Raw genomic sequence first — 13767 nt, forward strand, 5'->3', positions numbered from 1 at the left:
TTAAGATGGATCTCTTCTGGCAGGCCTTCCCCGAATAGAACAATCAGCTAATGATTTCCCTCCATCTTAAGTATTATTCTACTATTTTCCAGTAGATTGTTATTATCATTATTTTAACAATGGATTTTAAATTGTAATGTGTTTAATCCTTTTTAAGGGGGGAGGTTAGATATAGTATTGTACAAACTGTATTTAGTGTATATTGACTGTCTTTTAATCTTGTAAGCCGCTTTGATTGCTCCTGTAGCAGAAAAGCGGGATATAAATAAAAGTTTTATTTATTTATTATATGCAAAACATATTGCATCAAGCCTCCACAATGGATAGAGCTGTGGCCTCCCCTGAGATTTTCCTCAAAGTACTGAAAGTTCAGTACTGTTGTGGCTTCTGAAAAAGATAAGAAAAATTGTTAGTTCGTTTGAATAATTTAAACCTTGCTTTAGTTGAATGGCAAATTTATTATTTTCTCACGTGATGGACCAAAATCTCATTTTGGGGAAAATAATATGGAAGGCCTGGTGAATTTCTTGTTTATTCTGTTAAAAATAGTTACATTATTTCACTATGTTACATTGCTAATCACTCAACATGTGTTTTTTTTTTGTTTGTTTTTTAAATACTCAATGTGATTTTCATTGTTTAGTACATATTGTGAATTCCCTTTTGATAGCTTTCACAGAAATTGCCATGGGAAAGTGAAGCAAGTTTCTGGTTGTTTATTTTAAAATATTCTGCTTTTTCTTCTTCAGCACCTCAAAAAAGTGTAAAATTGAGAGCATCCAATGTACAGTAATTCATGAAGAAAGGGGAAACATGTTGGCTAGGACTGGTGGGAGATGCAGTCAAGCAACATCTAGATGGCAGTATAATTTTCACACCTGCTTTATAGCCTAAGGACAGCAAATTTTGCTTTTTGATTTTCTCAGGATGCTGAAAAATTGTGCTTTATTTGCTTTAACACACCCCCCCTCAAAAGCCTGACAGCCCCAAAATTTCTATATATTTGATTTAAAATGGCCTCCTGAAGAAGATGTTCATAGGCCGAAACACACTGGGCTTTTAAGTAAATAAGCACCACCTTCTCAGCATCCTGAGCTGTGCCTCATTTTCTTTTCTGAACTGACTGAAACCTCACCCTTGGGTTGCTCTGACATGTGTGGATAAGACTGGTGTTTAGAACATTAGGCCTGTAAATTAACTCAATACTATTAAATCTTAGAATTCGGGGAATCAATTCATTACAACTGACCCTATACATTGAATTGAATTGATTGAATTTGTTAAATTGTCACTAATCCTCTTATTTAAGACATTGGTTTCCAGGGCAGGCCAGGGAGTTATACAAAATGCCACTGTTGACCAAAAGGCACATTGTCTTTTATTTTTTACATTTTGTTAAAGTTGTCTTTTCCCAACCTGACTTTTCCCCCCAGATGGACTATAAAGACTTGTCCAAGCTTTGGATTTCCATGGCCAAGTGGGGATTTGAACTATGTTCTCTGGAGTTGTAGTACAACACTCAAACCACTACACTTATGGGCTCATTAGAAAAAACAATAATGCTTGGTAAGGTAGAAGGCAGTAGGAAAAGAGAGAAACCATATCAAGCTGGATAAACTCAAGGAAGCCACAGCCCTGAGTTTGCAAGATCTGAATGGGGCTGTTGATGACAGAGTGACTTGGAGGTCTCCCTTTCATAGAGTTGCCATAATTCAAAGTTGACCTGACAGCAGTTAACAAGAAAGAGAGAGGCAGTCCTAAAGTACTGAACCTCATAACCAGTTCAGTTGTTTTCTCACTGATCTTTACCTCTCTTGTAGACTGGGACAGAGAAACAATGCTGGGTGTTGGTGTAAGGACATGTAGAGAAGTGTTATTCAGAATGATGGTACCTGGACCAGAAGCATTGATACAGAGGATATATAATCCATGTGTTCTTTGGCTGCTGAAATACCAATGAGCTGGAGGCATTCTTCTGTAACTGTCCCATACAAATTTATCATATTCCATTTTACAACAGCCTGCATCAAATTGATACATTTAATGATCGTTCCTATGTTGGATCATTTAATTTTGTTTGTTAAATGAAACAAAAAGAACACAGTACGTTCCTTTAGCAGTTAGTTTAAAGTGAGACTTCTTGCCTTTACTGAGAAAAAGTGTTGGTATTAAACAACATAAAATCATTTTAAAAGAAAGAAAAATATTTTTTAAAAATTGAAATATTTGCATTCAGACATCAAACTAACAGTTTAGTCCATGAAGTGTACAAAGTACTGTAGATTTCTGAGACAAATAGTTAAAGAAATTGGGGTTGTTGGTTTTTTTGCATTATTAAGTTGTATCACATTGCTGATACATTAAAATGAAAACACTGAAAACAGAAATCAATGGAAAACTAAATCATTATGGTCAATAAAGCATGGAATTAATTAAATCTTGAGGTAACAATCTTTGAATCTCTCTGCTGTAATTTTTGTGATTTCTGTCTTAAATCTCATATACAGTGGACCCTTACCTTATGCAGTGGATCCGTTCCGGACCCTCTCGCATAAGGCGGAAAACACATATGCTCAAATCCCATTGAATATAATGAGGCTTGTCACAGTGACGTGGTGGCATGTGCACACCACAGGTTGGTGTGCCACTCACTGTATTGCTGCACGGCTTCAGCGTAAACTGAAAGCCATGTAGAGTATGCCCGCATATGGTGCGGGCACACTGTATATTGTGCTGTAGTCTCTGCATGAGAAGTGCTCCACAGCAGAAGTGCCCATATAAATTGTTTTGTGATATATAGTGAGAAGTGCCTAGGAAATGGAGATCTTTATGGTTTGTGTAATTATTTTAACTCCCTGACACATTTAGACGAATACTTTCCAAGTGCATATTTGTGAAATTAACACATGCACAGCTAACAATTCTTAAACTGAAAAAATATATAACTCCAGACAGCGTAATAGTTAAGAACAAGTGTCAGCAAAATAAATATGGAAAGAAAATAACATAATGTCACACACACCTTACTCATCTTCAATTTAAACTAGTTACACTACAAACATGTATATTGAAGCCCTGACAATTCAACTTCTTTTTCAAGTTGGAATAGGAGTAGTGAGGGGTGGCAGAGTGCCCACCCTTTCACTTGCCAGTCCATTTTCCTTTCATCATTAACACCATAGAGTTCTAAATCCATGTTGGTAAGCCCCACGTTCAGAGGTTTTATGCAGGTGAGAGAAAGCTGTTGGTTGGAAGATATGTGCTATCTTTTGAGGAAGAGGAATGAACTGGTAGCAGTTTATTTGGAGATGTAAACACTCCTTTGCCTAGTTTTTTGTGGGAGGTTTTTTGGATTATGTGGCCATGTTCGAATCTAGAAGAAAGTGTTCCTGATGTTTTGCCTGCATCTGGCAAAGTTAGGGCACTTAGTCTGGACCCCCCCCCCCCTTCCTAAAATCCTGACTACTTCCCTGGTCACAGTAAGATTGTAGTAGAACATGGAAACATTATTTTTTTAGACTAGAACTGGTGGCATCCCACTGCCAACCTGCTAGCCATCAGGTTCTGTGGGGAATGTGGTCCAAAAAAAAGTAAGCTTCCCAAGGTCTGGCTTGTGTTTTGACCCTTAACTCACAAGTCTAGCAGGCATTTCTAGCAAGTCATAAAACAAATAGGTTATAATGCCTTATCCCATGCTGTGTCTCTGATGTGATGCATCTTGCTGCTAAGAGGCCTCTCAGTAGTACATTCTGAATCTTCCTACTAGTCCTAATGTAAAGAGTCTGACCCTTCAAAGCTAAAGATCTCTGCTTCTTTTTCTTTCCAGAAAGCAAAACTCCTGTCAATGTATCTGCAGATTTCATCATTGCTAAAGTTGCCAAGTTCACAATATGTTTCTGGGATACGATCTTCCTGCTGAAGAACCATGTGTGGGATTCTTAGTTTGGAGACTGGTTTTAGATATATTTCTGCTGAGGATTTTTTAAGTTCCATGTTCTTAGCATGGTCTCTGTTATTTCCAAAGAACTGTATCTTAATATCTTCCAAACTATCTTTCCAGTTTCGTTTGCCTGCAGCAATCTCATCCATCACTGCTTTATGAAAAGCACGCACTGTTTCCCACTCATGGCTGCCCAAGTGGTCAAAAACTTCAAAGCAAAGGAGATGCCTTGCCTTCCTTTCTTCTGGAGAGAGGTCCAACTCTAGGATGTGAAAATAGCCAAGCATAAAGAGATCAAGAGTTAAGCTATTGTAGTCAACAGGTTCACCACTGACATAGGGCAGGAATTGCTCTGGAGAATATATTGTGTGCTGGTGATTCAGGCGCCTGATCTGACGGGATGGTACAAGAGGGATGATATTCTTCCAGCGACTGATCAGATTCTTGATGGTGTAATTCTGTTGAACTAAATGGCTAAGTCTACTAATTTCCATTGGAAGCTTCTGTGTAGGAGCCTGCTGCTTCTTGACTTCTGTCATCACCTCTATCAATCCTGCTTTTCCAGACTGTTGAGTATCTATAGTGTTCCTGCCTATGAGTTTCAAGGAAGGAGTGTAAGCAGATTTCTTCCAGTGGCTTAGAAAAAGCAGCACAATGCGCTCTTTTCGGAGTGTGTTAGCCTCTGCCGTTGAGCTATGAGAGCAACAGGCTTCAGAAGAGGCTTCTTCACAGCTGATACCAGAATCACTAACATTCTCCACATCTCCAATCTCAGGTTCCTCATAGACCAATTGCCTCTTGCCCTTGCAAATACCTGATAACACTGGAGAAGCTGACTCAACCCCTGTTCCATGTTGCAAGGACCTAGTCTTCAGCTCTCGATGGTCAAAAGATTTGTTCTGTCCTGTAATATCTTGTTTTTCAAAAATACTTCTCATATCCTTTACAGAGATACCACACTCCAGAATTTCCTTCTTGGCCATGCCTCCTGAAAAACTTCTGGTCTTGACTGGCTTATCATCCTCTTTCTTCATGCCATTGATGCCTGTGAGCAACAAGGACATGTTTTTTACTACACTAGACACATGGCTGCACCAGGCAGGGAGCTCATGGATGTTCTTCTCAGAGTCCTGCTGCAGAAATTGACTATTGACTGCAATATTGACAATTGGAACAGGAAAAACTGCCTGCAACTCCTCTGTTAGGCGTCCCAGCTCGCTCTCATATTCCTGGCATTTCTTCTTCACCTGAAGTTGCTCAATCTGCTTCTCTAAATACAGTAGGTCATCCTCAGTGAGTAGTTCCCCATAGGGGCCCAGAATGGCATTATGAACCTGAGAGTACTGCCAGTCATCCATGCCCAGTGCACAGCTTCCCTTGTCCTGGATGGAAGAAAAAGAAAACGGGAGACTACACAGAATCAGGTAATCAGTTCAATTCAATGACAAGTCCCTGATCTCAGCCAGCCTTAAATTAGTAATCAATCAAGGAAATACAGCATTGGCATCATCAAGTTCAATTCACAGAAGTAGAAATCTCACATACTGTAAAATTATCTTCAGCATGAGGTAACACACTTTAACTCCCCTGTTGGATGCCTCTAAAATGATTTAAGAGCTCCTCTTGCCTGAAGTACTCATTGTATCTACCTAAAATTGGGAATGAATCTTCCTGAGAGCCCATCCAGACTCATTAAAAAGATCCTTACATATTTTATTTATCCCAGAATATTTTCTACCAGCTCACCTTATGATCAGACACATTTTATACCACTTCCCTAGCTAAGTTTAGTTTAATCCAGTATAAAATCAGAAAGAACAGAAACAAAATCTGGGACCAGTCCATTTCTGGGCACAGTTCAAAGAGATGGTCATGACCTATAAAGCCCTATACAGCTTAGGTCCAGATTATCTGAAGAACTGTATCTCCCCATCTGAACTTGCCAGAACACTAAAAGCATCAGGAGAAGGCTTTCCCTTGGTCCTACCACCATCCCAGGCTCACTTGGTGAGGACACAAGAGACAGCCTTCTCCATGGCTGCTCCCACCTGTAGAACTCCCTTCCGTGGGAGGCTAGACTGGCCCCCTCCCTGCTGGTCTTTCGACAGCATGCTAAAACATTTTTGTATAACCAAGTTTAAAACATAAGCATGCCACAATCATTTTTATATTGAACATGTGTATTACCTTTTAACTTCTGTTATACTTTAATGTGATTTTATATTTGTTTTAGATTATTTTAACTGTTTTAAATTTTATTGTAATGTGTTTTTTTAAAATCTGTGAGCCACCTTGAGTCCCTTCATGGAGAAAGGTGATATATAAATGAAATTAAATAAATAAATAAATAAGACTTTTCAATCAGCCTGGATATATCCTAAGCTAGATTAGTCAAATATTTATCTCATCTCCACTAAAATCTAATTCGTATACACAGTTGATATGAAAGGAAGCCGCGACTAAAGGAAGGGAGGCACGCGCTAGAAGGAAACAATAGCACGTGCTCCCATGGCATGTGCCCTGCGTGCCGCCACGGGAACAAGCCCCATTCATTTGAATGGGGCTTGAGCATCCGTGTTTTTTCCGTTACGCGGGGGAGGGTCCGAAACGGATCCCCCATGTAAGGGAAGGGCGGACTGTATGATTTCCATTTAAAATAAAGTTGTGTGTCAAGTAACACACAACACTCATGTAGCATTTTCAGCCATGGTTGCAACAATAGCATGGCTGAAAGAGCTACAAGCAAGCAAGAAGTTGCTTCACATGAGTGACATATACATAGAATTATCCCAAACAGTTGCCTTCATCCCATCACTGATTGGATGCATATTACCACCATCATGTTTTACTAATGTTGAAAATATTTATTTATTTATTTATTTATTTATTTATTTATTTATTTGACTTATATCCCACCTTCTCCCAAAATAGGATTCAAGGCAGCTCACAAACCTCTAGTGGACATAATTATGCAACTGGCCATGGTGCTTACCTCTTATTGTTAATTTTAGTATCTTATCCTTGCATTATTTTAATTTGGAGTCAAACAATAAAAGACAGAGTGTAATCTTATAAATTCTGTGAAATTCTTTGAAATGATTCATTCAACTTCCAAGAAAGCTGAAGTAATGTAAGAAGGCTAGTTTTCAACCAGTCAAGTCTCACAAAACATCTGGAGTCAGATAGACCATGACTGGCTTTAAAGCTAGAATTTACAAATTATTATTAGTGGCTCCAAATGGTTTTCCAATTAGAGTTGCTTTAAGACAACGGGGTGAGCTGTTGTGATAAGCCAGCTTTCCCCAACCTGTTACTCTCCAGATGTGTTGGACTACAACTCCCATCATACCTGAACAACATGGCCATAATGCCTAGGATGGGAGCAGCAGTCCATCCAATCTGGAACCTTTTCGTTTACTGAAAGTCGAGGAAAAGAAAGGGGTAATGCAGGAACAGGGAATTTTAGGCTGATGCTAATGAGGTACTTTGTGGTGGTGTACCTTCAAGTTGTTTTGGACTCATGGTGACCCTAAGGTGAGCCTATGATGGAGTTTTCTTGGCAAGATTTCTTGGCACAATTCCCATCATAACTCACTACTAGTCAGGGCTAATGGGAACTGGATTTCAACACTTCTGGTCAGAGGTTTCCCAGTGCAGGGTTAAGATTTTGTCAAAAGACCTGCATTTACATGATAGAGAAACTTCTCTATTGACAGGTAACAGGTCTCGTACCAGAAGGCCTGGTAATTATTTTGAGATCCATGTTTCCTAGGATTAATATTTAGCAAAGAACATTTATACAACATAAAAACTGTGTACTCGGTTTGTCAGGACATTCTTTTTAAAGCAACTCCACTGTGTTGTAGGGATGACAGTGTATCAAAGTCATCACAACGAAGCACAAAATGAAGAACTGAATAGAAAGAAATTACAATGGAAGTTTGGAGTGCAAACTAACGAAGAAGGTTTAGTGACACCTCCTCGTTCATTAATTCAGTGAACCATACCTTCCTGCCCATCCCTTCTTCAGATGCCAACTGGGCCTGCAGTTTCCTCACCATCACCTGTCGTTTCCACTCTGGGATAGAAGAACCTCGCTCATCATGAGTAGGCACCAGCACATCAATGTCTGACGTTCCCAACTCATCCAGCATTGAAAGGAGGCTCCTTGATACTACAGCATTTGGCAGCTCTGTCTTCTCACTCTGCATAGAGAACAGCTGTATTCCTAAATGCCGTTTTTCCCACAGTCTGAAGTAGAACAGATGGCCAAGAACATATCATAACCAACTGTTAAAATGTTATGGTGTATGTCCCCTCATGTGGGTTAGTTTGGCCTCTTCTGAAAGAAGGTGTTTGAAGACAGGTGAGGTAAATAGCTAGACTTAGCAAGGAAAGTGTTAGCAAAAGCAACACAGAGTGAGCCTGGGTAGAAAGGAATCCAAAGAGAGAACATAGTGATGGTGAAGGAATATAGGAAACATGAGACAGCCATTAGAGACCAACATACAGAATTTGAAAATGATGTTGTGATCCTCGTCTTCTGCAGAGATTTATTGATCTTCATATCAGCTGTCAATAATTTATTGGTGTCAGCAGGTTTCGCCATGTTGAACACCTTTGAAGCTGGAACAAAGACAAAATAGTAGTGCTGTTTTACACTGCTATCCAAAAAGGTCATGGAATAGCTAGAATAGCAACTGTCCATTGATAATCTCAAACACATTTGTTCTATATAATTAAAAACTATTTTCCTTTAACTATGACAAAGTAGAGAATCGTGTGTATTACTGAATAAATGTTTTTAACTTAGATGTACCCTGTTCCTTTCTTAGCCTATCAAATGGTTCAAATTTATAAAAATACTAACACACATGTGGACATACAATGTAACATGAATATACATACAACATAATGAGATACATAGTGTGAGAAGTGTCTTGGTAAGATCTCTCAAGTTGTTGATTTTTAAAAAGCAAAGTGATGTATATACACTTACATATGTGCAACAATTTCCACCAAACCATTTCAACAAACAAATGTACCGCACATTGAAAACTATCCTTTGCCCATGGAACAAAACAGGCAAGTAATATACAACACAAGCAAGCTAATGAAATGAAATACAAAGCAGCTGGGAACTGATTATCGTCTTTGACAGCTTATGGTATGCTAAGTGAGTACGCATTAGTTGTAGTCCACCCTGAAAGTCATAAATTTCAATTGTCCTTTATTGTTGTTTTGAAAACCTGGCATCTCTAGATGGTGGGGAATATGATTTGATCCACATTTTAAAAGAAATCTAATCAATCTGATTTACATTTCCTACACATAGCACCAAGTATCCTTTTAGATTACACAATTAAAGCAATATGATTCCATTTTAACTGCCATGGTTCCATCCTAGGGTATGCGTGGGTATGCGTGTAGACTCACATACATGCAAAAAACCATGGCTATGTGTGGATATGCAGTCTCACCACCACTTCAACTAACACTGGATGTGGCCCTTAGTAGGACATACTCAACCCCTGCATGTATCCTGACTCTTTCCAAAAAATCAGGAGTCCTATAAAAACCAGAATCTCCTATCATGTAAGTCCTGTTCAAAACTTTTTTTCAGATTTGTGTGTGTGTGTGTGGCATCTTTGAGACAAACGGAAAGAAAGAAATTGGCTGCATGAGCTTTCGTAGACTAAACTCTACTACCTCAGATGCATTTGGGCCATTCATGGTGGGGGAGGGGGGGTGGAATGGATGGCCCATGTAGTCTCTTCTATCTTATGATTCTATGATTCTACAAACTAACACAACTATATCTTTGAGTTCTAGCACTTGTTGAGATTTGAAACTACAGAACTGGATGTGACTGAAAGTATCAACCCTGTTCTGTCTTATATATTCACTGAACATTCAAATAGGTCTATTGCAGTGATGGTAAACCTTTTAGAGACCGAGTGCCCAAACTCAAAGGTGTTCCCGCACCGGGTGTTATTCGGTACCGGGGAGTGGGACTTCTGGAGAGGTGGGACTTCCAGCTTCTAGGGGTGGAACTTCTGCCTTCTGGGGGCAGGACTTCCCTGGAAATAGCTAAAGGCACAGGAGGATGGGGAAAGAGGAGGAACAAGTGCACACCTGTTCCTACTCTTCCCCCACCCTCCCGTCTCTCCGTGTGCCCTCAGAAATGGCTTCATGTGCCAGAGAGGGTATGCATGCCATAGGTTCACCGCAACAGGTCTATTGTCTTTTGGGCATGTTTGTCACTTATTTTTGTCTGGCATTTTTTCTTAGCAAGAAAAGCTAATGCAGATGTATTTACTCACTGGATGCTTTCTGAAGATGGCTATTAACTTCTTTCTGCATGTTTGATGTAGGACTTATATTTGAATGAAGAGGTTTCATAGCCTGCTGGGTCTAAAAACACATATAGAGAGTTGAGAAGGTTCAATAAATGCAGCTTGTTGTCTTTGTATTTTATTTTTTAAAACATTTTTTCCTTTCCTTTCCTTTCCTTTCCTTTCCTTTTCTATTATTATTATTATTATTATTATTATTATTATTATCATCATCCTTTATTTATAAAGCGCTGTAAAATTATTATTATTATTATTATTATTATTATTATTATTGCATTAAATATGAAACCACAGAGGCAAGAACTCATGTACAAATAGCAACATGGGCATTTCCAAGGCCTCTAGAAGCTGGTCTGAAAAACATGACTAGCAGTCTTAATAGCTTCTGATTGTGCCACAATCATCTTCTATCGTGGAAAAACATTTGTGGTCTGCATTTTTTAATGAAATTAATATAAAACCATCTTGCCTTACAAAAGCAATGAGGTCAAAGTTTAAGCCACAAATCCATAACAGATTAAATAATGAGAATGTTTCACATAACAACAAATTGATTCTTTTTTTTTTTAAGTGCAATTATTACCTGGCCATTTGCCAAAGCTGTGATATCATCACTCAGTATCTGCTGACACTTTTGTCCAACTGCTGTTTTGTGGTATTTATTAGTTTCCGCTGACAATCTTAATTTGATTTTGGCTTCCTGAGCCTCTTGATTCCTAAAGCCACTTCGCTGAATTGCCTATTTGGGATACAGACAACAGCAGTAGCAACATATCAAAAAGCAAGTCATTTTCTGCATTAAAGGATGAGAACATGAAAATCTGACTTTTTTCTGAGTAGGCAATTGAAAACCATGTTCAGTAATAAAAGCCCCACAGAAACCTTTAAAGAATAGAAGGTATACTCATTCATGCATTCTTCTGAAAACACGGCACCCAAATTGTGAAAGCTACTCAAGAATCTGTTTATTTAGTCCATTTAGTCCATTTTGAAGATTCCTATCCTGCTTTTCATTTCCCCCAAGGTAGTATCCAGATTGAACACACAAAAATGAAATAAAATACTAAAGCAAAAATAAACATAATAGACAGCCAGCATAGCATAGTGGTTTGAGTGTTGGACTACAGCTCTGGAGACCAGGATTCGATTCCTGCTTGGGTGACCTTGGGCAAGTCACATGTTCTCAGCCTCAGGGGAATGCAATGGAAAACCTTCTCTGAACAAATCTTACCAAGAAAACCCCATGACACACCTTAAGGTGCTTTACAGAGTGCCCAAAAACAGCGCTCTGTCAGTGCCACTGGTTGCTGCGTCCAGGAACCGCAGCAGACAAACCGCGTGATTCCTGGACACAACAAAAAAGAAGCTGCAAAATGCAGCTTCTTTTTGCCCTGGGGAAATGGCGCCGCAAGTGGCCAATGGCGCACTTGCAACGTCACTTCCGACGCGCGACATGTGGACACTAGGCATACGCAACGTCAAGATGGCGGTGCCTGTGTAGAACAGGTGCCGCCATTTTGTAAGCACTGAGCGCGTACTAGGGTTAGGGGTGTCCGGAAAGGATGCCCCTTTCTAACCCTAGTACGTGTGCAGCACGTACTTTTTGCCTGTGCAGAACGGGCCCATAAGTCAGAAATAACTTGAATGCACACAGCACACACAATACTAAAACAAATGGGTCAATTTAAAAATGCACAGAGAACATAGAAAGCTAAAAGGGATTAATGGGATGACAGAGTAAAGCTGTGTTTTCTGCCCTCCTAATGTGTATGTATCATGTGCCTTCAAGTCGTTTCCGACTTATGCCAACTGTAAGGTGATCCTATGGGAAGTCGAAGACTTTCATGGCCAACATCCATAGTTTTTGGTGGGGTTTTCAGGCTATGTGGCTATATTCTAGATGAGTTTATTCCTGATGTTTCGCCAGCATCTCTTCCATGCCAACATTTTCTGAAGATGCCAGCCACAGATGCTGGCAAAACATCAGGAATAAACTCATCTAGAACATGGCCACATAGCCCAAAAATCCCACAAAAAAAATGACCCTATGGTGTTTTCTTGGCAAGGTTTGTTCAGGGGAGGTTTGTCATTGCCTTTCCCTGAGGCTGAGAGCATGTAATTTGCTTAAGGTCAGCCAGTGGGTGTCGTGTCCAAACTGAGAATCGAACTCTGGTCTCCAAAGCTGTCCAACACACAAAACACTACCTCATGCTGGCTCTCTTAATACCCTCAATACCCCAGAAAAAAAGTGTGTGAGAGAGACTGAAGCAACCAAACCCCTGTGATGAGGCAACTCCATAACTGGAACGCTGCTACATATAAGACCTACTTTCATGAACCTGGTAATGCACCTCTGAAGCAGGACTTCAGACACTGAACAGATTGTGAGAACAGATTCATGTTTAGACTTGGCTAGCTAGTGCAACACCCCCCCCCCCCCCCATTTATGTATATGCAGTCAAATGAGGTTATGCAGTGTGCAGAAAGCTTATGGAAGATATCTGAGCAGGTTTTTTCTTTCATACCTTTTCATGATCATGAGAAAACCACTGGAGTAAGAAAAAAATTATCAATAGAAAAAAGGAGAAGGGGGACAAAACATACAACAGCACAAAATATTTAATATTTACAGTTAGTAATAATAAATCGAAAGTATTATATATATCTGTTTTTATGGCCTGTTTCCACAATTATGTTTAGAAACATTCCTAATCACATCTGTGCAAACTAATTGGTATCCTGATATTAGACTTGTGTTCTGTTTGTTTGCCAGGATACTTTGTGTTTTCCGTTTCTTGCCCCGTCACTGGTGTGTGGATCACATTCCTATGTTAGTATCTGAGGGCTTTTGTCCTAGATTACTATCCTCTAAGAGTTACTGTTGGGGATAACCTGTGTAGCTATATGATGCATTCTCCTGTTTTTGTATTTCATTCCTTGAGCACAAGGCAGAGAATTGGTGAGCTGGTTGTCCTATAAATCTTGGTGCTGACATGGTTTCTTTGTCAACCAGTGTAATAATCACCATTAGCAACCAATTTAACAATTAGTCATCAGTCTTTCAACAATTGATCCCTTAAGACTGAACATGACATGCTTCCAAAAGCTCAATATACATAGTGCCATTTTCATTTTCACCTTACAAAAGTAGACTCATAGAATCTCTTCCATAGATCTGGAAGAGAAACCAAAATGTCTCTCAGAATATAAATACCACAAGTGTTCCTTAAATTCTAAGCCCCACCCATGAATCTATTAAAGCAAGCACTAATTTCTGCCAAAGTTATGGAAACATGTCTCCTGACACTATCTGGGAGACTGTATTTCACAAGAAGAATATAAAACAAAATTGCTCACCACAATTGGTATTCAAGATATTCCAATATTCTGGGTAAATTCTGCACTTCTGGAAACCAACACGCTAGATTTTAGTCCCAGCTGCAGAAACTCCAAAACTAGTGCTGGCCCCAA

The 13767-nt window shown here is 39.4% G+C and overlaps 1 protein-coding gene across 1 annotated transcript in view; it reads right to left on the reverse strand.

Annotated features, from left to right (window-relative positions):
- Positions 1–2294: 2294 nt before the first annotated feature.
- Positions 2295–13767, reverse strand: part of LOC149318344 (espin-like protein) — a 32752-nt gene continuing 21279 nt past the window's right edge. The window contains exons 6-10 of the mRNA XM_089509497.1: positions 10880–11035; positions 10264–10354; positions 8485–8566; positions 7948–8149; positions 2295–5322 (exon numbers count right to left, since the gene is read on the reverse strand). Coding sequence (XP_089365623.1) covers positions 3769–5322; positions 7948–8149; positions 8485–8566; positions 10264–10354; positions 10880–11035 — 2085 coding nt within the window. The 3' untranslated portion in view covers positions 2295–3768. The remainder of the gene's footprint in view (positions 5323–7947; positions 8150–8484; positions 8567–10263; positions 10355–10879; positions 11036–13767) is intronic.

This window comes from Sceloporus occidentalis, unplaced genomic scaffold (genome assembly GCF_023333645.1).
Source record: "Sceloporus occidentalis isolate IW3139 unplaced genomic scaffold, rSceOcc1.0.p SCAF_2, whole genome shotgun sequence".
NCBI classification, from domain to species: domain Eukaryota; kingdom Metazoa; phylum Chordata; class Lepidosauria; order Squamata; family Phrynosomatidae; genus Sceloporus; species Sceloporus occidentalis.